Below are 26,577 nucleotides of genomic sequence, written 5' to 3'. Positions count from 1 at the left end.
GTTTGTGGATGCACGCAGTCTTAGGTTGATATTCATTTTGAATAATTAGCAGTACTGTACCCATTGTTGTTAAATTCGTTTTCAACCAATGATTCCCACAGCTACAGGAACACTACTTCTGATACCTCTTAGACAATATACTTACGCAGAGCTATCAGACGAAAAGATCAAAAAATGGTTCAAATGGCTCTGAGCACTATGGGACTTAACATTTGTGGTCATCAGTCCCCTAGAACTTAGAACTACTTAAACCTAACTAACCTAAGGACCAGAATGAGATTTTCACTCTGCAGCGGAGTGTGCGATGATATGAAACTTCCTGGCAGATTAAAACTGTGTGCCCGACCGAGACTCGAACTCGGGACCTTTGCCATTCGCGTGCAAGTGCTCTACCATCTGAGCTACCGAAGCACGACTCACGCCCGCTACTACAGCTTTACTTCTGCCAGTATCTCGACTCCTACCTTCCAAACTTTACAGAAGCTCTCCTGCGAAGTTTCATATCAGCGCACACTCCGCTGCAGAGTGAAAATCTCATTCTGGAAACATCCCCCAGGCTGTGGCTAAGCCATGTCTCCGCTATATCCTTCCTTTCAGGAGTGCTAGTTCTGCAAGGTTCGCAGGAGAGCTTCTGTAAAGTTTGGAACGTAGGAGTCGAGATACTGGCAGAAGTAAAGCTGTGAGTACCGGCCGTGAGTCGTGCTTCGGTAGCTCAGATGGTAGAGCACTTGCCCGCGAAAGGCAAAGGTCCCGAGTTCGAGTCTCGGTCGGGCACACAGTTTTAATCTGCCAGGAAGTTTCATAACCTAAGGACATCACACACATCCATGCCCGAGGCAGGATTCGAACCTGCGACCGGAGCGGTCACGCGGTTCCCGACTGAAGCGCCTAGACCGCACGGCCAGAAAAGATCAACCTGACACAAACTGTGGGAAGTTTGTTTTACAACCTTCGTACCTGGATAAAGAGCTTTTCCTATTTGAGATATTTGTAAACGTTGCTGCATGAGACGATTTAAGAAGAAACTAAATTCCTTCAGCTACGCCAATGTTTAAAGAAATCGTCTTAACGGCACTAAATCGTAGTTTGTGAATCGTTTACCGGCCGTACTCTGCCGCATTTCGCTGGTTGGAAGGCAAAGAGCTCACTGACAAATTTCGCAAAAGGAAAAGGGGGACGAAATGTCTCCCAGTGGAAGGTCATGTTGTTTTATTTAAATGATTACAAAATCAGGTAAAACGAACAGTGAGGTTGTCAGTACAAGCACATTACTGTTGTCAATATGATGGTGCACCGCCCAGGGCCTGTAATGATAAATGGCCCGTTTAGGTCAGGCATATTGTACACAGAAGTGGAACTGAGAGCACCACAAAATTCTACAATCCGTATGCATTGCATACACACAGAAATTACTGTTACAGTGTACTTATGGATCCCAGTGAGTGAATTGCATATTTTACGGTGAGAAAGAGCACTGGCAAACAGTCTTCGATATATTAGGTTACTTAAACTGGTGTCACCCTGAGCTAGAATTTACGGTCAGCGACTAAGTGTAAGGACAATGAGTCGGATGCTGGTTTGCAACTGTGAAATACTTTCCTACATTATAGAAGCGAATATTAAATTTGAACTAATATTGCGACAATTTTGGACTTGGATAGGTATATCGGAAGGCAGTAAGATCCCTTGGCTTTCGGTTTGGCAGTATTCGGCAGCCATTTCTAGGCGCAAGTAAATCAAGAAAGGCAGCGCGTTTTTTTATCAAGTAACGTCTTCATCAATTACTTTAGTTTTAATGTGATCTACGAGTAATTGCTGATGTTTGATATTAACATGAAAAGGATTCCGTAGACAGGGAAAGAACCTGTTCTTGGGCAACTACTTCTATAATGACCAAATGGCCTTAAATGATCTTCGAGCAGATGTGTTCCAGCAGCCGTATGAAGAAAATGATAGTAATAATGACGGTAATATTCGAATTATCCGGTAACTTCACACTTTACAGTGGATTTTCTCGAACTAAGACATTTTCTGACTTAGTGAAAATTTCAAAATGGCTTCACATGGAGGCTATGATGCCTAGAAGAGTCTTAACATCCTGCTGACATGAGAATAGTATAATCTCCACGTCAGGAGCTTGCTTCTACTTAACCATTTAATAGACTCGCATTTTCTCCACCGTGACTAATTTTGTAAGCTAAGCACATCATCCGTTACAGCACACTCTTGGGGCTGGGAAATGTGGCCACAATGGTCTGGTGGAACGAACTATCACAAGTCCAATGCGTGGGTTCAGGCATTTATTTTTAAGAGGCACAAATAGATTTACTTTACCTCTGGTAACCTCAAGAGAAAGATGTTATAATCCAGAATCCGCATTAAACATCACGTTCCTTCATTCCCAACTGAGCAGAGCCGGTTTACGTCGGGAAATGACATAGGTGGAGCTCATGGTAAATTAGAAATACTGTCGCCAGTAAACTTATATTAGAAAATTTTATTGTATTTGATGAACCGATAGCCATTTAGAGGAACAGGGCACTTATTTTACTTGCACTTGATTGAACTAGAGACGTTGAAAAATTTGGTGCTGGACTGGGATTCTAATTCGTATCTCCTCTTTCGAGGATCTTAATCTCTCGTAACAGTAGTTCAATCATTTCGTTCCTTTTCCCAAGACCACAATCTTCTCTACGTCTCCTCCAAAGGTAAGTATGTGGGTCTGAATCCTGATCCAGTACAAAAATATTCGTAATGTCATTTCAAGCCCTATCACATGCACATCGGCCTGCTACTGAAAATTAACGTGATTTTTTAATGTCTGTTTATGTGTTGCCAACAATTTCTGGACAAACACGCACACATATTACTGATGGTCAGTAAGCAATTGATACTTAAGCAATATTCGTGGACGATAAAGAAGAACGATAGAAGTGCGGTTCGATTGTCGATCAGGCACAAAAATTTGTGTCCTTATTTCAGATTAAACACCTAGCAGCTGGCAAGAAAAACCTATACGTAACATTTGATTTTACTTAGTTAACAATCCGATAACGTCTTGGGTTCGTATCTCCGTCGCAGAACTTCACATCATGCGCTTCATCTTTAAATTCATACATACTTCGTTACTTCTGAATTGAGGAATAACAGTCATCTTTAGTGGTTAGTTAACAGGGATGAAAGGGTTTTGATAGGAGTCCTGTTTTATTACAAAAACTGTCGTCTTTTATTTTCAGGTTTAGATTTGGATAATGATATTGGCGAAAATTTCGGTAATTCATAACTCTTCATGGCAAGTCAGCAATATGATACGATTAGGTTAGATTACACTAATACTTGTTCCATAGATCATGAATACGACATTTCATAATGATGTGGAAAGTGTCATTTTAATGAAAGATTTCTTTACATATCAGTATTCAATTTCTTTACAACAATTTTTTACCCCCTCTCTCATTCTTTTTTATATTTATCTCTCTTTCTCTCTCTCGCTCTCTTCCAAATATAAAAACAACTATGAGTGTTACTGATTTACGATGCTTAGTTATCAGTCAGTTCTGAGTATTATTAGTAACTACGCTCCAGTCCCTAAACCTAGTTACAGAAATGCGAATCAGACGCATTACGTATTCCAGGCCGTAGCAGCCGCGTCTTTGAGACGGCTGTAGGATCACATCGGTTCGTCTTCTTCCTGCTGGTACTGTAAGTGCGATGTGGCAACAAGGCGAGGTATGTTTGGCAACACTGTGATCGACGAGTTACTTCCTGGTGTGCACGGAATTAAGCCTCAAAGTTCATTTGATTTTTCCTGTCACTTCTATTGAATAATCTGAGTTATTATCGCTTGAGGTGTAACAGAAGGTTGTAAATTTACGGTTTTCAGCCCAGGAAAGACGTTGCACGTGGAACTCGCAACTTATCTCGTCCTTTAAATAGCGCTTTAAGAGTTCTAGCCACTATTGGCCTTGTAAGAGCAAGACGGAACACATACCTCTTCGCGAGCTCTGTGGTGACGTTCTGACCTGTGAAAACCGACTGTTACGGTTCGCTGTTCCAGTCTCGCTGACTATAACGTTTTTTATCCCTTCTGTGAAAGAGCTACAAGCATTCAGATCAAACATCGATAAGCAAATCGCAAGAAAATACTTTCAGCTCATAGTGCAAAGGTGAAAAACATACAAAGCTGCACAACAGGTAACGCTTCTTCCAGCTGCTGACAAGCAAAATTTGAGTATCTAGGAATACATAACTTTATTTATGAAATGCCAAATTTGCATACTGTTGAGTATGACACAGCATACCAATTAAACACAGACCCAGTCAAATATAAGTGAGTAGTATTTTACTAATTCGTGCCGCTACAGGCACACTTGTGTTTCAGTTTTATTAAAACAGACTTTCGTCGTAAGGTTATCGTGGGTAGTTTTATTTCATTTCTTATAATACAGTGCGCAATTTTCGTAAGGTTTTATTTAGTGTTGTTAAAACAACAGTAAACATGAGAGAGAAATTAATCAACAACGATATATGCGAATTCTCTTATGTTATCTGTAACAGTCTGAGAATGCACATGCAGTTTATTGATTACATGCATGTAGAAAACTTGTTCTGAGTTAAAGTTGTCAAACAAGATTTGAAGAAGAATAAAATGCCACTACCAACGACAGCTAATGTAGAAAATACTTTTCTGACTATTCTGGCATGATGCGCTCTCCCCATACATAATACAAAAGCTTCGAGATGCATCTGCTGCCTGGCCGTTTATTAAACCTGAAAAGAACAAAATGTCGTGGAAGTTAACGCTTTTTCCACATGCGACTATTGTGGGTTGAGAAGTGAAGGGAATTATGTTCAAAGTTCCATTAAATTGATAACTTCAGCAGACAGCAGAATTGGGTTTTAAAAAATGAAGCAGCAAATGCAATTGAACTCGCGACGTCTTATCTACAGTGTGCAATGCCTACCGTTACGCTACTACCTGTCGCGTAGATGCATCTGCTCCAGAAGTCAACAGTTCGTCCAGCATTCCACAGTGCTGTGAGACAATGCATATGGCCGGATCTAGACTTCAGAGGGATAGACGGTTACAGCTTTGTTTTGCGCTGCACGACGCCTTCAACAAACAGATAGCGCAATAGAGTAGCTCAAATGGAAAGGAACACTTTCTATTTAAATTTCTGCATCCTACACTGTTGGCAGTTCTGTGCGCATCATTATTTCGGTGATTACAAAATAGAGTCGATTGTATGCACTGGATAGCCGAGGCAGCTAGTTCATGGCGATTCGGTCAACCAAGTAAATGAACGTACTGAACATGCTGCAAACCACTGCAGGGAGCCTGTGTGTCAGAATGCACATCGAGTATGCCGCATCGGTGTTATGATAGAAAAATGAACGACAGAGAAGAGGATTTGGTGGTCTGTTGGATTGCTGATAAGTTCCTATACTGACGGTGTAGGTTCGATTCCACCTTCCGCCAATGCTTTTTGATAGGGAGAGACCGGCTCTATTTGCTTCTAGCTACGCCAGGTGAAGAAGGTATAATGGCATTGTGGTCTGAAATTCACATTAAACATGATATTCCTTCTCTACCATGTTGATGCTAAGTTAAACCACAATAAAGCTAGGAATGGCGACATGTAGGAATTATATCACCAGTATCCTTTCTTATACTAGTTATTTATTTCTAGTGACGGAATAAACGCTATGTAGGGTCACAGACACTTATCCATCTTTTATTTGAGCTTCTCTATGCTGATGAAATTGGTCCTGAACTGGGAATGCAACTCAGACCGCTCTTAACGCGGAATATGGTCCCTTCGTGACAATACAGCTCGACTACAATTTGTTGTTTGTTCAAAACTGCAGATTCCTCAACATCTCCACATATTGCGCGTGAATGGGTTTGAATCCTGGCCCGGCACTAAGGTTTTCATTGTGAATTATCAAGCTCTAGCATGAGAACACCTATCTGCTGGTTGATAATAATTTTGATTTTTTATGCATTTTCATTCGTTGTCAACACTAACGATATCTGACGTTTTTGACTCCCAGTGAGACATATAACTATTCTCGAGATCACTGTAAGTTCAACGATGTTATTCCGAGCTGCTGGTGGAGAAAAATTCGGTAGCTGACGTCTATTTGTGTGTAGTCAACAACGATATGTGTGGGGTTCGATTCCCAGTCAGCACTGAACTCTTCGTCATATTATTTCTAGTTCAAAAATTCTCACATGTCGCTGCTGCTGTAACAAACCCATATTTAACGTTCGTTTTCTCTATAATATAACAGCGATAGATGCCGGGTTGGAGTCCTGGGTAGGAAAAAATTAATTTTTCGTCTCGTCATTTCAGTTAAAACATCTAGCTACTGCCGAGAAAATTCCATATGACACAGTTGATTGTCCTTCGATAACAATCCGATTAGGTTATGGGTTCGAATCCCTGTACAACACATAGCTTTACCTCACGGCATTTCAAGTAAGTTACTTGTGAAGAAGCAATATTTAACATCTCTCGTAGTTCGTTAACAGGGACAATAGATGCTGGGTAGGAATTCGCGTCCGTTAAAAATGTTTACGTTATGTAATTTAAAGCTGATATTTGCTAACTGATACTGTCTAAAATCGAGGTATATCACTCTCTGTATGACTAGTCAGGAGTGACTGTTAGTTTCCGTCAGTCACGAAATCTTAGCCTGGATGACCTGGGTTTGAATCCATATGCGGAACGAGACGGTTCGTCGTGTCATTTGAAGTTCATACATATTCTCAACTTGCTGTGCGTGAATAACTTAAATTTTTAATGTCATTTTGTGTTAAATAACAAGTACGGTATGTTACTTTGAAGAGGAAATCATGAATACGACGAACTTACTACGTGCATTACCTATCTGACGTAATAATGAGAGTGGTATCATTTCAGGTATGTCATTTATTGCAATAAATGTGAGCTTACAAGCCTTAAGGACAGTCTTATCTGTGATAAGGTGTTCCCTGATATATCTAGTATCGTGGTATTACATTACATTTTGAGTTATTGCGATACAGAGCAATGTTTTCTAGTGGTGACTTGCTGGAACCATTTTCAATAGTCAAACGACTGTACCAAGGAGCGGTTAGAGGACATGCTAGACAGCTGCGTTATGTGGGTCGCATGCGAATCAGGCGACATGCAATTCAGGTCGTTCAGATCCTTTTGAGCATGACTGTACATCAAAGAGCCGGAATTTTTACGATATATTCCTAAGATCCTGATCTCGGAAACCTTGACAATTTTCTTTATTTACAAGATTTCAAGTTACGCTACATATACACGTATAATCCAGTATGAGGAGAAATCTAAATTACACATAACCGCAGCAAATTTCTCGAATTTTAATTGTGATTCTAAGCATTTATCTAAAAGAGCCATCTCCCTGTTTTCAGAAATCTTTATCTGTTTGTGGAGGAACACAGCAAAAACTTGTTTTTCGGATACCAAAACGCAGCCGCGCATTCCGAGACGGTTAAACGCAGAAAATGGCTGTAATTATTATGATTTATTCCTCAGATCCCGATCTCGACCAGTCTTGAAAACTTTCTTGATATCTTTATCCTTTTCTTATACAGAGAGGTTCAAACTTACCCTACCTGTACACGTCAAATGCGCACGCAGAGTCCTCTGTGAGGCGAAAACGTAGTTTATAAAGTGACGTAGCACGAAGAAATATTCAACAAAATGTCCTTTATTATCTGGGAACCCCATGTTGTAGTACTGAACAACACGCAATTTCCAGAATGAAATTTTTACTCTGCAGCGGAGTGTGTGCTGATATGAAACTTCCTGGCAGATTAAAACTGTGTGTCAGACCGAGACTCCAACTCTGGACGTTTGCCTTTCGCGGGCAAGTGTTCTACCATCTGAGCTACCCAAGCACGACTCACAACCCATCTTCACGGCTTCTATTCTGCAAGGCTCGTAGAAGAGCTTCTGTGAGGTTTGGAAGATAGGAGACAAGGTACTGGCAGAACTGAAGCGGTGAAGACGGGTCATGAGTTATGCTTGGGTAGCTCAATTGGTAGAGCACTTGCCCGCAAAAGGCAAAGGGCCCGAGTTTGAGTCGCTGTCCGGCACAGAGTTTTAATCTGCCAGGAAGTTTCAACATGCATTTTTTTTTTTCATGTAAAATCCCGTTTGAAGTGTAAAATTAGTTTTCTGTTATTTCAGTTTCACATATGGAAATTATCTAAATTTTACTGACCAATACATTTCTTTTCATATGAGTTACATGTCCAGCTGCAGCAGCGAAAAGAAGGGAACCAGTGAAAAATGCGCTTATCGGAGCACAAAATATGCGAATATGTTCTTGACTGAAAAATGACGTATCAGCTGCCTTATTGTACCTTCCTCAGCACCGTTAAGAATTTCCTCAAAAACTTTCGCATACGAAAAAATTCACACTTTTATATTCTGAGAGAGAGGAAGACAGTGACAGTGCCAAAGGGACGGAAAAGTAATAAATATCGGAAGATAGCAGACAGTGGTAGCGTTATAGAAAAGCGAAGAAGACAATAGCAGTGTGAGAGGAGGAGATGGGGACAGTGGCAGCGGCAGTGGAACATTGAAGACAGTGAGAGAACAGTGATAGGAAATGAGTGAAGGAAACAGTGCCGGGGAGGGGGAATAAAGAGAAAGTGGATGTGGGTGAGATCCAGCGATAATGAGAGGCAGAGTCTACCACAATGACAATAGAGAGGAGAGAGACAGTGACAGTGAGAAGAGACAGCTGTACTAGGAAGGAAGAAACGAGATATTAGGAGTAAGAAAGAGCATGAGGGTGACAGTGATATGAGGCAGTAGAAGTAGGACGGAACGGAGAGGACTGTGGCTGTTGGTCAGGACACAGTGACAGAGAGCCACAAAGAGGTAACGAGTATGTGTTGGGCTGAATGAGTGAGAGAGAATGGGCAAGTGGGAGTGGATGTGTGTGAGAAACTTACAGCGATGAACTAGCGGTGTGAACAAGTTACAGCTACGGGACTTTATGAGGGTGTCTGAGGTGAACTGTGTGTTAAAAAAAGTGCGATGTGTTCGAATCGCAAAGTTCTTGGTAACTGGAACTGTAACAGTCCTCTTGAAGTCTGAGGGTTGAAGCTACGAATATTCTTTAGCCCTCGGTGTATCCCAAGAAGTGACACCTGGCAGCTAGAATTAAGCGCTCATCATGTTTTCGAGTAAGGCCTTGGGAACACGTACCGGCGTAGCCGAGGCTGGCGGCGAGCAGCACCCAGCACACGAAGGTGCCCCACAGCAGCGGCGACAGCGCGTTGTAGGCGGCGGCCGCGGCGGCGCTGTACCGGTAGCCGCGCCGGCCCATGTGCACCGGGCCGCACGCCGCTAGGAGCGCCACCGTCGCCGCCGTCACCCACGCCGCCGACACTCGCGTCTGCACAGCACGCAGCACTCTTCGTAACACCGCTGCTTAAAATCTGAGGTCAACGTCATGGACAACTCTAAATTTCTTAAAAGCTACTTCATTAATTAAAATGTGCACTTTAGTGCAGCAACAGTTGTTAAACACACCGCAATGCCTGATAACCATCGCCCAGCACGTAACTATGGTCCAAGATGCCAGGCACGAGTTGTATTGTTGTGTACACCTGTTGTGTACATAGTTCCGCGTAGTCAGCGCGTACACAACTTTCCCACTAGAGCGCGCCCCGCTAAGCACAACAGCGCAGGCGCAGCGCTCGTCCGTCTCCGCACTATGAGATGGCGCTGCCATAGAGACGGACCAAATTCTGCTTCCGCCGATCCGCATATTAATATGTAACGCATCCAATGAGATTGCTGCTAACGTAGAACCTTTTCTCCTCGCGGATCACACTCGCGCAGTGATACACGAACGCGCGAGGTATTATAACGAGTGTACAGACCGATTAGTCAGTCTGCATTTGTTTGCACCAGTCTGTACCAGCCTGCATTAGTCTGTACCAGTCTGTACGAGTTCTACATTTGTCTGTACCAGTCTATAGTCAAGTTTCAGTCTGCGCCTTATAAGATTACCATATTCCTGTACATAGCCATGAGGATAAATGTATAGACACTTTTGTCAAGTATCAGAGATATATGTGAGAATAAGATTAACGTGCCAATACCAAAGGAACTTCAGATTGTCAATTGTAAATAGCATCCAGAACCAAGTTAAGTAATTTCTATACTTGTTATTATTTTAATAAATGTGTGTGAAAATTAATCAAGTTCTGTTTAACGTTGGTCACCGTCAATCTGCTACTCTAAGCGTGCAAGTGGCATTTCTATCGTCTGACCTAACGGCAGAAGATAAACACGCCACGATAAGACCACGTGACATATTGCTGACACTCGCCTACTTCCTTAGAGCGACAAGTCAAATAATCTGATGGTGTGGGTACTGAAGGTCTTACAGTACGCACACCACAACACCTGTACAACTGTTGTCTGCATTTCTTCTGTGCCCTACTCTAAGAAACCGTCAAGTTACTACATCGCCGTACTTCGAAAGCGTCAATTGCTGTTGGACTTTCTTGAAAAGTGAACGTGATTTTCAATCTGTTGCCAGCTTTATTTTACGACCATAAACAGGTAAGGAAATTTAAATAATGCTGTGTACCTGTCTCGTTTTTTATTATTTAGCAATGGTCCATGAGATATTTTTTTAATAAATTTGCGTTTTGCGATATTTTACAAAAAATTTTAACTTGGGACGTACCTATGGTCCAGTTTCTCCATCTACAAGGTGTTCATGTTAAATTACTTTACATTGCCAGTATGCTATTTAAACAACAGAAATGCAAATAGCTCTTTTTGATAAAAATTTCAGCTTGTGCTACAGCATGTTTTTTATAAAGTTGGTATATCTTGCGCTGCTGGTATTGATGTAATGTCAGTGGAGGCTGCTCTCGCCACATATTTCTTACCGTTTTCTCAGAATATATCCAATTGATAAACTTTAACTTGTTTATAACTAAAGTTGTGACCCCTGCCCAGTTACCTCGGTCTCCACATCAATTAGTGATCCCCTCCTAGTAGGTAATAAACAAACGATTTCCAAAAGCTAGACTCAACGTGATCTTCGTTTAAATTTATTCGCTAAGACTGTTCCACTGATGTGAAATGACAGTGAAATGTAACTTACTTTTCTTTTAATTAACGAGGCAAAGAACATTGACATCAACTTGTGTTTCCTGATCATTTTATTGACATATTAAACATAAAAAACACTGAATGTCAATCAGCTCAACTTATTTACTTTTCACTGCAGAATTAAAGTCCGATACCACTATCTGTACACTGCTAATTCGAAGATAGCTTTTAAGTCGCTATCTGTGAGTAAACTTTTGTGGGTAGATTTCGTTCTCTTCACTGCCAAAAAAAAAGTTACTCGTATAAATACGTAAGTCCAAACATCGACATAATCATAACTGGAAACTTGTAAAGTCGTGGAAGTTCATACTGAGCAAAATTTTTATACGAACATACAAGACTTATTTTATTGCGCCATTTATCACACAGTAGCCTGTCACATTCTAGAGCTGTAAGCTCTAACTGTAACTAGGCACCTTGCAGTAACATCATGTAAATTGATGTTGGTGTGCCTGACCTTCAGTTTGAACTTCCTAGCTCGGCCATAACCCTGTTTACCACCTATATGAAAAGAAACGAGCGGCATTCGATAAGTGACGCAACAAGTTTTTTTTCTTGGCAAATTTCGCTTGAAAAATGCGAAATTTGTTATGGGACACCGTGGAATGCTCGCCCTTCAGTCCAATAGTTTCATAAAGTTCCGATAGGTGGCGGTGCTATACGTAGCTTCAAAATGGCATCTATAACGGTGGTGCATTCCAAAAAAAGAGCTGTGATTGAGTTTCTTTTGGCGCAAAACCAGATCATCGCAGATATTCGTAGGCTATATTATTATTTATTTATTGCCAAATTAGAGACCTGTTACCTGATGTTTGAAAACAGGTCGCACATCTTACAATTTTCGTTTTTTTTATTTTATTTTTATTACAGTTTCTGTTCATTTGTTTTATCCACAACATTTACAAAGAATGATACTTTTCAAAATAACAATGATTTAAGGTTAACACATAAATAAAATTTTGTTGTTTTTTAAGAAGAATATAAAAAGATGATAGGATAGAGGAGAGATTTGTTAGTACCATCACCGAATGTGACTGACGGTGAATACCTCGGAATGGTTTCTTCGAGCCGTTGACCACCAGTTGCACACACAGAAACACACGCGCACGCACGCATGTGCACGCACACACACACACACACACACACACACACACACACACACACACACACACACACACACAAATGGTTATTAATAGAGAAACAATACTGCTTATCCTATTTATTACTAATCCTATGTCTTAACTTTAGGTGCCCATCCGTGTGCAGCATTTGGTGATTTCTTGGCTAAATCGCCAGCACCTTATGCTTATTTACTCTCGCATCTCTGCTTCCTCCTCCTGTTCCTCGTCATTGTCGCTATTTTCGCTATCTCTGGAGGTATCGCTGTCCACCCTCTGTAGATTGTTGTTACGTTGCAGATAGGCGTGTCTGTTATGTCGTGTCCGCATATACTCTTCATGTGCTGTTTTTCAAATACTGTTTGTCAGTACGTTTAATTGTGGCCATTTTTCTTCATCTCTTATATATCTATGTCTGTATCTGCGTAGTCTACGTGTATTGTATGTCTATTGTTCGCGTATTGCCCGCAGAAAAAGATAGTGTGTTCTGGGGAACCTTCTTCCCCGCATGTGCATGTAGGTGTCTGCCTCAGACTCACACGGTTTAAGTGCGGCGGTTAAGGTCCGTGTCAGGTTAAGAAATGTACCATACCGCTGTTGGGATCGATATGTCTCAACCGCTCCCTTATGTCAGGGAGGAAGTCGTGCAGTCTACGTCCCTTATCACTTACACCCCACTCACCTTGCCATGTATCCAAACGCCAACTTTTAAGGCGACGTACCGTCTCTATCGGCACACCAGTTATTGTGTGTACCTTATCTAGTCTCCCACCTTTAACCAGTACCTTGCAGCTCTGTATTTGATCGTGATATCTATGAGGCATATTCCGAGCACCACACACAGCATCCGCTGAGATTGTGCCGGAGGCTCCAGATAGCCTAAGTAGGACATTTCTCTGCCCTCGTCTGACCGATGATTTGCTGGTGACCACGTTCAATCTATGCGCCCACGTGCTAGCTGCGAAGCTGAGTATTGATTCGAAGAGCGCTCAGTGGCATGTCCTTATGACTGGTAGAGGTAATCTGTACTGTTTTGAATTTAGCCTGTTCGTGGAAATACAATTTTTCATCAATGCGTACCCCAAGATAGCGAGTAACGTGTGCTCATTTGATGTTTGTGTCCCCAATTTTACCGAGGGATTCCTTTGGAGTGATCCTTTCAGTGAAGTGTATGTTGTTTTGTTTTCGGCTATCCTGAGTTTGTTGTTGTGACACCACTGAGTAATTTTTTGTAGTATTCCACTGGCTTTCTCTTCAAACTGGGCTCTGTTGTTTGCAGTGACTACAACTAATAGGTCATCTACGTAGGCGACAATTCCGTCTGACATGTCATCCCCATCCAGAAGTTGTAGGAGGGGTTCGATTGTTATGTCCCAGAAGATGGCCGCAGATCGATCCTTGAGGACAGCCTTTGGTCATTCTTTTAATTACTCTCCGGCTGTCCGTCTGCCATTCGACTACTCGGTCTTTACAGTAGTCTAAAAAACTTTTGTACAGTGACTGCGGTACCTCCAGATGTCTTAGCCTCTGAAAAAGCGAGGGGCCACCAGAGGTTATCAAATGCTCCAGCAATGTCAATCATTATTCCCATGGCGTATTTCTGTTTTGTGGTGTTAACTATGTGCAGGGCCTGGTTGATGGCATCATCTATTGATCTGCCAGTTCTGAAGCCGAAATGGTGTTGGCTCATACCACTGACAGCTCTATGTGTTCGCAGGCGCTTACACAGTAGCTTCTCCTGAATTTTTGCTAGGCTGTAGCAGAATGGCCTCCCTCATAGTGCAACGATCAACTCTCAAGTTTGTGCTACCCTCAGAAAGTTGACGAAATGGCTTAAACTTGCCGCCACAAAAATGGTAACGAACATCTCCTTCTCCATGACAATGCAAAGCCTCACACAAGTCTGCGCACATCCAGGTTGGGGATTTTCTCTGCCCGTGGACTGGGTGATTGTGATGTCCTCCTCCTCCTCCTCCTGCTCCTCATCATCATCATCATCATCATCATCATCGTCACTGGTGACAGTGGCTAGATTGGACTGAGTAAAAATTGGACTGCGTAAAAACTGGAACTTCGTACGGGCGCTGATGACCGCGCAGATGAGCGCCCCACAAAACAAGTGCACACCCGAGAAGACTTCAAAAAACTTCATTGGACTATTGTTCCTCATCCACCCGACAGCGTGGAACTCGCACCTTCAGACTTCCATCTGTCTGCGCCAGTGTAGAATGCACTCCACGGGATGCAGTACGTGCATGTTGAGGAGATTATTGATGCAGCAAGATGTTGCCTCCAACATCGACCAGTTGTGTGGTACCATGCTGGCAATCAGGCAATCCCAGTACGTTGAAAAATGGGCTTTTGTACCCAGAAGAGTGGGAAATAGTATGGTGTTTGGAATCCTGATTAAAACCATCCTGCTTTCAGAAAAAAAAGTTTTACATTACTTATTGAACGCCCTCGCATACTCCACACTTTAAACGCTGTGTCATAAAGCATGCACGCTTGCGTCTAAAGCTACGGCGAGCGTAACAGTCATTCCGCTAAACAGCACTTGCCCTGCGCTACAAAGTGACATCTGACCATCCCATTTTACCGGGAACGATCACTGACCCCGTCGGTAACTCCAGAGAAAGATTTCAGGTGGCTGAGACTTTGGTTTTAGTTATTTAAAACGAAAAGAGGTTTTTGCATTGTCGCCTTCGAACTTATTTTTATGAAGTCGACCGTTTCTATTTTCACTGTTTTTCCTGCTGTTGAACAAGTAACATGAATGGACAACGTCTACATGATAGTTCTGGTGAAAGAGTGCTTCAAAAAGTGTTGAACGAATCAGATTTAAATGAAAGTGAAGTGGATGATGATGTGGAAAAAATTGGAACTGATTCACCGTCTGAGAATGAAGATGAGGTTCAGCCCAACCCACTAGATGTTAGTGATACCAACTGTGATAAATTCATCACCGAAAGTGGACGCGAGTATGTTACGGAGCCATCCTGAAAATATCAGCGTTCTGTACAAAATACGGTGCGGAAAAGAGCCGAGCTAAGACAAAAAGGAAATACTGAGTCTCTGAAAAAGGCTATGGAGCTCTTTTTACACTTTACCTTATGAATTTCATAAAAGTACACTCAAATGAAGAGGCTACTCGACTAGATATTCAACACACCGATTTTGTTAATGGGGCTCTTACTAAACATGGGTTTCAATCGCGACAATAAGGTACCTGTCCAAGATTTAAGGTCTATACTTCAGAGTCTACAAGTTTACCGTGGATCAAGGAGTCGGATCCTATTTTTCGAACTGACTAAAATATTGGCGTTTGATGATAAGAGTACGAGAGAAATTCGTCGCCAGACTGACAAGCTTTCCCCAATGGGAGAAGTTTCTGAAACTCTGATTTCTTCATTTTCATTGTATTTCATTCCTGGTTTACACATCCCAGAGGACGAGATGTTGTCTTTGTTCCGTGGTTTTCTAAAAGAAAGGCCCGGAAAATACGGAATTCTAATCAGAATGCTGTGTGATTCTAAAGCTAGATGTGTGAGCAGCATGGACGTCTGTACAGGAAAGTCTGGAAATGCACATTATCTAAACGGACCAATGGATATAGTAAAGAGACTAATAAAATCCACTGAGAAATTAAGCAGCAACGTTACCACGGATCGGTACTACACTTCAGTGGAGCTTGCTGAGACTCCATGGAATGATTTTCACCTCACTCTTGTTGGCGCCCTGCGGTTGAACAGACGACACAGGCCTGAAAAGCTAAGGACTACAACTGGCCGCAGTGAACGCTCGCCCATCTTTGCATATGCTGACCTTCACACACAGAGGCTACCAGTTAGTCTCGCGTCAACTCTAGTCCGTGAGAGGACAAAGCTGTTGATGCTTTTGACTTATCACTCAGAAAGGGTTATTAGTAGAGATTCAAAAAAGACTAACGTAAATCTTTTTTTATAATTATACAAAGAGAGGCGAGGACACCGCAGACAAGATGGTAAGACATTACAGCACGAAGAGAGGAACAAGAAGATGGCCTATGTCCCTCTTCTACAGCAGCAACAAATGCATATTCAATGTTCCTTTTCAACTTTCTAAATTGGAAAAAGAATTTACTAAATCGCAGAAGAGTTTTTCTCACTAATTTAGGTCTTGAATTAATAAGGCCTCATGTAGGTAAACGGGCCCGAAATTTGTACGCGCTTCAGAAGCCAGTAATTATGGTAACGGAAAGCATGACACAACGGAACCTTAGCGTATTATGGAACCTTCACCATCGACAGCAGAGCCAGAAATATGTGCATGGTCCACCTAATGCTGCCAATAATCTGCATCTAAAAGGATCAAGTACAACAACTTGAGAATATCAACTGTTGCCTGCTCTCCGTGCCGCAAACGCGTCTATGGAAAAGAACGCAAGAAGACAGTTTTGTGTGGAAAATGTGTTTCAGAATGAGACAGTAAATTCTGTTTACTTCATGTGGTGGACTGAAATTAAATAGTTGTCTTATATAAGAGAATACATTCATGGTCGTTACTGAAAAAAATATGCAAAGTGAATCTTATGATTTGTTACGAGGGTGAGTCAAATGAAAACCGTAAATATTTTTTTAAATATTATTTATTGTGCATAAGTGGTACAAAGTTGTATCACTTTTCAACATAATCTCCCCCACACTTGATGCAAGTCCTCCAGCGCTTACGGAGTGCATAAATTCCTTTAGAAAAAAATTCTTTTGCTAGTCCGTGCAACCAATCATGCACCTCATTCATCAGAACGGAACTTCTTTCTCCCATTGCGTCTTTGAGTGGTCCAAACATATGGAAATCACTTTGGGCAAGGTCTGGTGAGCCATTCCTTGCTCGCTCTCTTCGTTTCCGGTTGGCGGAAGTGAACCCAGGTTTCGTCCCCAGTAACAATTCTTGCAAGGAAGCCATCACCTTCTCGTTCAAAGCGCCAAAGAAGTTCTTCACAAGCATCATCGCGTCGTCCTCTCATTTCAGGAGTCAGCTGCCGTAGCACCCATCTTGCAGACACTTTGTGAAACTGGAGCATATCATGCACAATGTGGAGTCCTGACCCGTGACTAATCTGTAAACATGCTGCAATGTCATTCAGTGTCACTCGGCGGTTTTCCTTCACTATGGCTTCAACTGCTGCAATGTTCTGTGGAGTCACAACTCGTTGTGCCTGACCTGGACGAGGAGCATCATCCACTGAAGTCACACCATTTGCGAACTTCCTACTCCATTCGTATACTTGCTGCTGTGACAAACATGCATCGCCGTACTGAACCTTCATTCGCCGATGAATTTCAATAAGTTTCACACCTTCACTAGGCAAAAACCGAATAACAGAACGCTGTTCTTCCCTGGTGCAAGTCGCAAGTGGGGCGGCCATCTTTCTACTGATACTGCGACGGTATGTGTGCATCTGCACTATGCTGCCACCTACAGGCCACTCTGCAAGCTGTTTGTAGCACGCTTACCAACTTACAGGATAACGGCGTCAAATTTTGATTTGTTGTTACAAATTTAAGGTTTTCATTTGACTCACCATCGTAATTTTGTCCCTATTATAATTTAATTTTTATTATCGAGTATATAAAAATAATGTCTAAGTAGTTTTATGTGTTGTCAGTAGTGTTAGAAGTAAATGAACTTGCATTATGACAAATTAAATTGCCACTTTGTTTCTGATCCTCCCCCTTCGGTATTACATGTATCAAATTACCTTGGTAATGTTAGTATTAAATCTGAACTTCTTTTATTTTGTGCGAACGATGATGAACCTAACTTTCTTAAAGGATTCAAATATAATGTTAAATACTTGTCTGTAACTGCCTCTCGCAAGGATTTATCCAATATGCGAAAAGATAGTTGCAGCTGAATGCGTCATAAAACTGATGCACCATTGGAAGAATTTTTACGTGTTTCTACTCATTTTTTATACATCCTAATGAGGTGACGTAAGTGAGAACATGAATGAAAGTTACCAACCTTTGAGAAGGCGACAGTGGGAGACCTGCGTAGTGCGTATCCCAGGAGCAGACCCATGACGTAGACGGTGGCGCGATGCGTAGGCAGCGTGTACGACAGGTCGGCTGTCCGGAACAGCTGTGATACGCTGCACCGTTAAGATCATCATCAGAGCATGACAACGAGAACGTGCAGCAACTGTAGAATACTAGTTACAGAACAAAAATACAAGTTACGTACAGTTGTACCATCTAGTAAGAAAAGGGGTACTAGTTAACCTAGCAAAGATGGACTTCAAGCCCCGCTTCACCTGACAGACGTACACAACTCAGAAGATAAAGTCACTGCAACAGTTGGCAGATTAATCTTGCAATTTGGTAACAGCGGTGTAAAAATACAATGATGAAGGCGCAGTTAGCTTAGCGATGTACGAAGAAATGTCGTTATTGATTCTGAAAGTAAGCCAACTCACTAACCAGAGAAAACTTAAGGAGGATTCCCATACGTTGATCTGAAAACCTGTCCTCCCCGAATGCGAGTCCAGTGTCTCAGCACTGCGCCAGACCCCTCACTGGGAAGGAGAAGTACGGGAAAAATTCTAAGAGCAGACTGTGGTTTGAAACATCCAAAATAAATCTTTGAAGATGTTGAGTATCTCAGGAACTATGACAAAAAGACTAACGCAAGGAGGGAAACGTAATGCGACGGCTATTCGGAAAGTAGGGTCCGATCGGTCGCAAAATGGCAATCAAAGTGAAAATCAAAAACGTTTCATTTGCAACAGTTAACTACATCTTCCAGCTACTTCTCTACATAGCTGTCGCTCCGTCAGAGGCCTTTGTATTAGCGTCGTACCAACGTTCCAATGCCCTCGTCATTGAAGGCAGCCACCTGTGCTTTCTGCCAATACTCTACACTGATCGGCAGCTTATTGCCTGTGCCAAAATGTAGTCTTCAAAGCTAGCGGTTCATGTAAGCTTAGATGAAAATCAGAAGGAGGCAAGTCTGAGCAGCATTATAGGTGACCAAACACTTCCATCGAAAACGCTGCAGGAGCGTCCTCATGGCTCTGCAGCATGCGGCCGATAATTGTTATGAAGAACGAAATGCTTGACAGTTACGTTCTGTGGACTCCATGAAATCAGGCGAAATCTCTCTGGCACTCATACTGGCTGGAGACAATATTTTCCAGCCGTCTCTAAGTGCTCAGTGTGCTCTCAGATTTGGAATGAGCGACGTGACGCGATCGACGGGCATACTAGAGACACTGTCCAACACATCTATGCAAAGCTCCGTCGCATTTTCAGAATAGTTTCCATTTCGTAACTGATCGGACCTTGCTTTCAGAATAGCCCCCGTCTATCGACCAGACAAAGCGACCAGCTTGCTGCACAAATACAGTAGTTACCTAATGCCGAAGTCGCAGGTACCTGTGCAGTTTTGGACGTCACAACACCCTCTCTCACCCGCCGACCACCCAGCCATTGTCGTATGTCTGAATCGGCACCTGTCCGTTGTGGACTCATAATGTCCGACTGGAGTGAAAGAAGACGTAAAGACGCTTGTCGATTTCAGAGGTGACAAAACGACACGTCTACAAAACATGGTAACATGGTACATTAACCGCTAACGGGGAAGACAGTCAAGCAAAGGAATGCCTTTTATTATTAACTTCCTTTGCTGTAGTGTGTGGTCTTTCTGCATCTTCAATTGAAGGTGTTAGTCAATGTTCCGTAACTTTGTTGACAAATTATGTCATTAGCGAGAAGAATAAGGTGAGCTTGTGTCAGATGCATTGACATGCCCATGTAGATTTCTGGTTACTTCCAGACAGTAAAGGAGACATTAGACTAGGAGACTCTAGAGCGCACACTTCACTTGGAGGTACCACAGTAGAGACACTTCAGTGACAACTTTCCCTAGACCTAGGTTTTTAGTGTCCCCATCACTAACGCTGGACGTCCTAGCTCAGGTCGCAAGTGGTAGACAAGTTTTGTGCCTCGCCACCGTCCACAGACGCCACAGTCGACTCCCTGGCTTGTGCCAACGAGACAGCACGCGACACTGGCAGGTCTTACGAGTTGCAGAGACCATCTCTGATTGGGAGCGAGTTACTGTTTTCGACCATTAAAACACTTTGTAACTGCGAATTTAAATACACTCAAGCTCTCGAAACCACATGGCAACGTTAAGGACTTAGTAGGTATTTTTCCATCGAGGTACTCATTTCCTATCTAGCCCGGATGCAGCCGAGCGTTCGTGATGTATTCAGGCAAGTCAACTGGTGTGACTTCACAAGTTAGTTGCGGGGCCCTATTTCCCAGGAGCCCCGTCCCGAACGCTGTAGCTGCGACGCCAACAGCCCAGTCGCTATTCAATAAGTTGGTTTCATTATAGCACTCGCATGGAAGTCCGCCTGCATAAATTCCGTTCGTCTCTTACCAAGCACGGTTAACATCCTCGTAAAGACCCTAGTGATAACAGGCTTCGTTAGTAATAATGAGAAGCGCTCAAGTATTTTGCAATAGATTTCGGTTAACTACTTAACAGCTCTGTTCCAAAACACGTTTGCTCGTGAGGATAAATGTTTGTGATACATTAATTACATTCTTGCAGCTGGCACTCCCAATCGCGTTATTTACTATGCAAATGTCACACTCAGAATGTAATAATAAACGTAACTAAATTCCGAAGCATGCGCAACTAGAGGAGACATGGGTGCCGACTATATCAAAATTAAAGAGACCTTTGGAAAAAGAAACAGAAGGATCTGTACGAAAATCAACAATTCGGATGTCAATACAGTACTAAGCAAATAAGGAAGAATTGAAAGGTGGAAGGATTATATAGGAGAGCAGCACAATGGAAATAAACTTGAAGTTAATATTGTAGAAAGGGATGAGAAAGCAGTTGAAGATGAGATGGGAGGAGAAAAATTTGACAGATCACTGAAAGATGCAAGTTGAAAGAAGGCCCCTAAAGCAGAAGATATTCCCTCAGAGTTATTGAGCTCATTGGGAGGACCAGCCGTGACAAACTATTCCAACTAGTGTGTAAGGTATATGAGACAAGTGATACACCCTCAAATTTCAAGGTGAATATGACAGTCCCATTCCGGCAGATAGCAAGTGCTGACAGGTGTGAATATTATCGAACCTTTAGTTTAATAAATCATGCTTCCACAGAACTGACACGAATTATTTACAGAACAATGGAGACACTGGTAGAAACCGATCCCATGAAGAACAGTATAGGGTCCAGAGAAACTTAGGGAAACGTGGCGCTACAAGCTGCCTTAGTAAATAGTTTAAACGAAGACAAACTTACATTTGTAGATTTTATAGATTTAGAGAAACCTATTGACAATGTTGATTCGAACACACTCTTCGAAATACTGAAGGCAGCAGGTCTAAAACATAGGGAGCGAAAGTACAACTTGTATAGAAAACAGACTAAGTTACAATAGTCTAAGGACATTAAAGGGAAGTAGTAGTTGAGAAGTGAGTGAGACAGGATGTAGCATTGTTATTCAGTCCGTACGATGAACACGCAATAAAGGAAACTAAGGTGAAATTTCGGAATGGAATGAAAGTTCAGCAAGAAGTAAAAATTGTGTCGTTTGTCTTTGACATTGTAATTCTGTCATACACAGCAGAAGATTTGGAAAAACAGTTGAATAAAATGGATGGTGTCTTGAAAAGATGAATATCAGGAAAACCAGAACAAGTGTAATAAAATGTATTTGAGTTAAATCAGGAAATAATGAGGAAAAGATTAGGAAATGAGTTTAAAAGTAGTAGATGGGTTTTTGGCAGAATAACTGATGATGACCAAACTAGAGAGGATATAAATTTCAGACTACCTCGAGGAAAGCATTTCTGGAAAAAAGGAATTTGTTCACATCGAATGTAAGTTTAAGTGTTAGGAAGTCTTTTCTGGAGAGTAGCCTTGTACTGTAGTGGAGCATGAACAATAAGTACTTTAGAGAGAAAGAGAATAGAGGCTTTTGAAATGTAGTGTCACCGAAGAATGCTGAAGATTAAATGAGTAAATCGAGTAACTAATGAAGACGTACTGAATCGAATTGGGAGAAAAGATATTTATGGAACAATTTGGGATCAGATGATGGGACACATCTTGACCTTTCAAGGAATGGGCGTTTAGGTAATGGTGGGGAGTGATAAGCGTAAAAATTGTGGAGGGAGTCCAAACTGCGAATACAGTAAGCAGGTTGAAACGGATGTAGGTTGCGGTAGGCGTGTAGAGATAAAGAGGATGCACAGGTTAGAGTAGTGTCGAAACCACAACAATTAAATTTCATCACTATCGTGACTAAAAAGTCATCAGGCTGGCTGTTTAAAAATAAATGTGTCTATAAAACAGACCTGATATGTCATGTACTTACTTGGCACCAAAGTAGATGACTGTGGACAGCCGCTGTGTGTAGGTGACGTACGCCCTGAGCACGGTGGAGGCACCTGCGACGGCCGCCAGCGAGTACAGGCCGATGCGAGGCCAGCGCCACAACAAGTAAAGGAGCGGCAGGCCCGCCACGAACAGCTGCATGTCGATGCCCAGCTGGTGTGTGTGCGTCAGGCACTGCAACCACGGTAAGGCCGGTATTACACTATCAAATTTCTTTGTCAAATATTTTTATCCAATATCTTTGTCAAAGGTATTTGATGTGTAATAGGGAACTTTGTCAAATGTCGTCCAATATGTGATCAAATTTAGGGCCTCGCTGTAGATTTGATCAAAGAAGTCGCTTGTCTTCTGTTCACTGCAGTGTGACATGTTACCGCATGGAGCGCTAATATCTCTGCAGCATTCTGTCGTCTGTAGTGTTTTTATAAACATTGGCGGTAAATACAATTGGTGTACGCCAACAACTACAAAATTAATAGAGATGTATGAAGCTGATGAGGCGCTTTACAACGTGAGGCGCGCTGAATACAAAAATGATTAAGAAGGTTGGAGACCTGACCTGACTTGACCTGACCTGACCCAACCTAACCTAACCTAACCCAACCCTGTAGCAAGGAATCGGAGTGTTACAGTGAGCCTGTCTTCTGGAGATGTAGCAGTTCTTATGTGAATATTGTGCTTTGTGATATGAGGATACATTTCATTGAGCACATACAGAAATGTATGCTCATCCATTCTTAAGTAATTGATGTACGACTTGATGTCCTCCACTAAAAGCTCACGTAACAAGTTTTGTTGAATGCTTTTATCGTGTCGTCGTAAAACCCACAGCTTCGCCCGTGTTTGTTTCCTTTTTTTCCCCCGCTTCTCTTCCGCCCGTGCACACAGTGCAATTGTGGTACATGTAACTGCTGCGGTTAATAACAAGTTGTTGTCAGCCATCTTTAACTTTGGCGAAAAATATGATGACAGTGTTATACCCCTTCTAGCGCTACGTCAAAGATCTTTGTCAAATACATTTGACGGAATATCTGATTACATCTTCGATCAAATCTTTGACAAAGAAATTTGATAGTGTAATACCGGCCTAAGATCCAAACTTGCCGGCGGTCGTGGCTACAGCTGCCAGCGAATGCAGGTAGGGGCAGCTATTTCAGCTCCAATGCTACACCGAACGGCTTTGTGTAACGCACTTTGTCACAGGGTCTTTACAGTTGAGGCTTTACTAATATATGGCAGAGATGGTATAGCGGTGCGCATCTATTGCCAAATGAGGTTGCGGAGGATGTTCTACCTACAGGATAGGGCATCAAGAAACACATGAGGTTATTTGGTCGGTCTACTGATCGATGTTAGTATCACATAAATGAATACTAGAGACTGCCATTTTCAACAGTTGTTGTTGAACATGAGGTTTCGTTCTACGTAGTGTTTTTAAATTTTTATTGAAATAATCAGCAACCAGCTACACAGAAGAAGTGTTATTTCCTTACCGGACTCAAGCACCTAGCGTACTTCTTCAAAAGGCTACAATAACTGTATTATCTGCGAGTGTCGTGCAACAGTTGTAACCTTCTGAAGAAGGGCATTCGATGCTGAAATGGGTAAAGGGGTTCAAATTTATTTTGTGCAGCTGGTTGCTGTTTATTTCAATAAACAGCAATACAGTAGCTGAAGATTGATAAAACTCTAGATTCGTAAATATTTCAGGATCTACACATTTATGCGCTACATAATACACTGACGGAAAATAGTCGCAACATCAAAAAATAATTAATGTGAAGTAAGGAAATTTTATCTGGAATACATTTCTCTAGGAATCGTATTTAAATATTTAACATTGCAGGATCACAGGTTAATGTAATCGCGAGGTAAGCTATTCCAAATGTAAAATGCTGGTACATTAACAAGTGGCGAAAAAGCTAGAATGCTGTATTAAGCATGCATACTTGCATGCATTGTGTTGTACTGGTGCCGGATGTCAGTTTGAGGGATGCAGTTCCATGCCTCTTGCACTTGGTCGGTCAGTACAGGGACGGTTAATTCTGGTTGTAAATGACGCTGGAATTGGCCTCCGATGATGTCCCGTATGTGCTCGATTGGAGACAGATCTGATGATGGAGAAGACCAAGGCAATATGTCGATACTCTGTAGCGCATGTTGGGTTACAACCCTGGCATGTGGGCGACCATTATCCGTTGGAAAACACCAAAAAATGTTCAAATATTTGTGAAATCTTATGGGACTTAACTGCTAAGGTCATCAGTTCCTAAGCTTACACATTACTTAACCTAAGTTATCCTAAGGACAAATACACACACCTGTGCCCAAGGGAGGACTCGAACCTCCGCCGAGACCAGCCGCACAGTCCATGACTGCAGCGCCCTAGACCGCTCGGCTAATCCCGCGCGGCAGAAAACACCTCCCGGGGTGTTGTTCATGAATGACAGCACTACAGCTCGAATCACCAGATTGATGTACAGATCTACAGTCGTGGCGCGTGGGACAACCGAGTGAGTGCTCCTGCTACCAGACGAAATCGTATCCCAGACCACAACTCCAAGCATAGGTCCAGTCGTCTACACGCAGACATGCTGGATGGAAGTCCTCAATTGGCGTCTTCCTGACCAACAAAAGGTCACCACTGGCAGCGAGGCAGAACCAGCTTTAACTAGAAAATACAAGAGACCTCCACTCTGTCCTTGAGCTCTCGTTTTACATCTCTGGTGGTTTGGCGTCAGTAGAATGCACCCTACAGAGCGTCTGGCCCAGAGCTGTCCTTGAAGTGACCGATTTGTAACAGAGCGCTGCGTCACTGTGGTGCCTACTGCTGCACAAACTGCTGCTGCAGACATAGTTACGATGCGCCACAGCCATACGCCGAACACGACGGTTATCCCTCTGACAAGGGGAGGCCACGACGTTTGGAACGCGGATTTACTGCAAACTTCGTACACTCGTAGAACGTCATGAGGACAACAAAATGTGTAAGCAGTAGCGGGTACTTCTCAAGCGTTATTGAGAAAATCGCAAGATAATTTTGGTCGTCAAATATATACCTGCGCGTGGTCTACATCTACATCTACATCTACATTGATACTCCGCAAGCCACCCAACGGTGTGTGGCGGAGGGCACTTTACGTGCCACTGTCATTACCTCCCTTTCCCGTTCCAGTCGCGTATGGTTCGCGGGAAGAACGACTGTCTGAAAGCCTCCGTGCGCGCTCTAATCTCTCTAATTTTACATTCGTGATCTCCTCGGGAGGTATAAGTAGGGGGAAGCAATATATTCGATACCTCATCCAGAAACGCACCCTCTCGAAACCTGGCGAGCAAGCTACACCGCGATGCAGAGCGCCTCTCTTGCAGAGTCTGCCACTTGAGTTTATTAAACATCTCCGTAACGCTATCACGGTTACCAAATAACCCAGCGACGAAACGCGCCGCTCTTCTTTGGATCTTCTCTATCACTTTTACCATGGAGCTGCTGCAGCCGAATGGTTAGCGTTCAAATCCCGTAATCGCTGGATCGAGTCCCGACGGTCAGTTTTTTTTTTCTTCAAAACAGAAATTTTCTTTACTATTTATATTACAGTTGATATAATGGGAAAAATACGTGTAATCGGATGAACTTTTATTAAATTTACAATGTTATTTGGCAGTCTACAAATTTTTATTATCACAAATAATATAATATTCATAACTTTATGTTTCCCATGTTTTGACGAAAAATACCATCCCGCAACTTGTAATGTCGAAAGCGACGATTAAATGAACATCTTTCGAAAGCCATGTGTGCCGGTCAACACTTGTAGGTAACATGTAGTTTCGGGCTCCTTCCAGGTATAAGGGATTTCTCAAATCACGGACAAGCATACATTTTC

General features: G+C 42.4%; 1 protein-coding gene across 1 annotated transcript in view; it reads right to left on the bottom strand.

Annotated features, from left to right (window-relative positions):
- The window catches only part of LOC126413071 (regulator of hypoxia-inducible factor 1-like), a 230,301-nt gene that overhangs the window by 76,022 nt on the left and 127,702 nt on the right, over positions 1 to 26,577 (bottom strand). The window contains exons 9-11 of the mRNA XM_050082967.1: positions 22,674 to 22,867; positions 18,290 to 18,416; positions 9,240 to 9,429 (exon numbers count right to left, since the gene is read on the bottom strand). Coding sequence (XP_049938924.1) covers positions 9,240 to 9,429; positions 18,290 to 18,416; positions 22,674 to 22,867 — 511 coding nt within the window. The remainder of the gene's footprint in view (positions 1 to 9,239; positions 9,430 to 18,289; positions 18,417 to 22,673; positions 22,868 to 26,577) is intronic.

Source organism: Schistocerca serialis, chromosome 7 (genome assembly GCF_023864345.2).
Source record: "Schistocerca serialis cubense isolate TAMUIC-IGC-003099 chromosome 7, iqSchSeri2.2, whole genome shotgun sequence".
Lineage (NCBI taxonomy): Eukaryota > Metazoa > Arthropoda > Insecta > Orthoptera > Acrididae > Schistocerca > Schistocerca serialis.
This window is presented reverse-complemented; position numbering and strand designations above follow the sequence as displayed.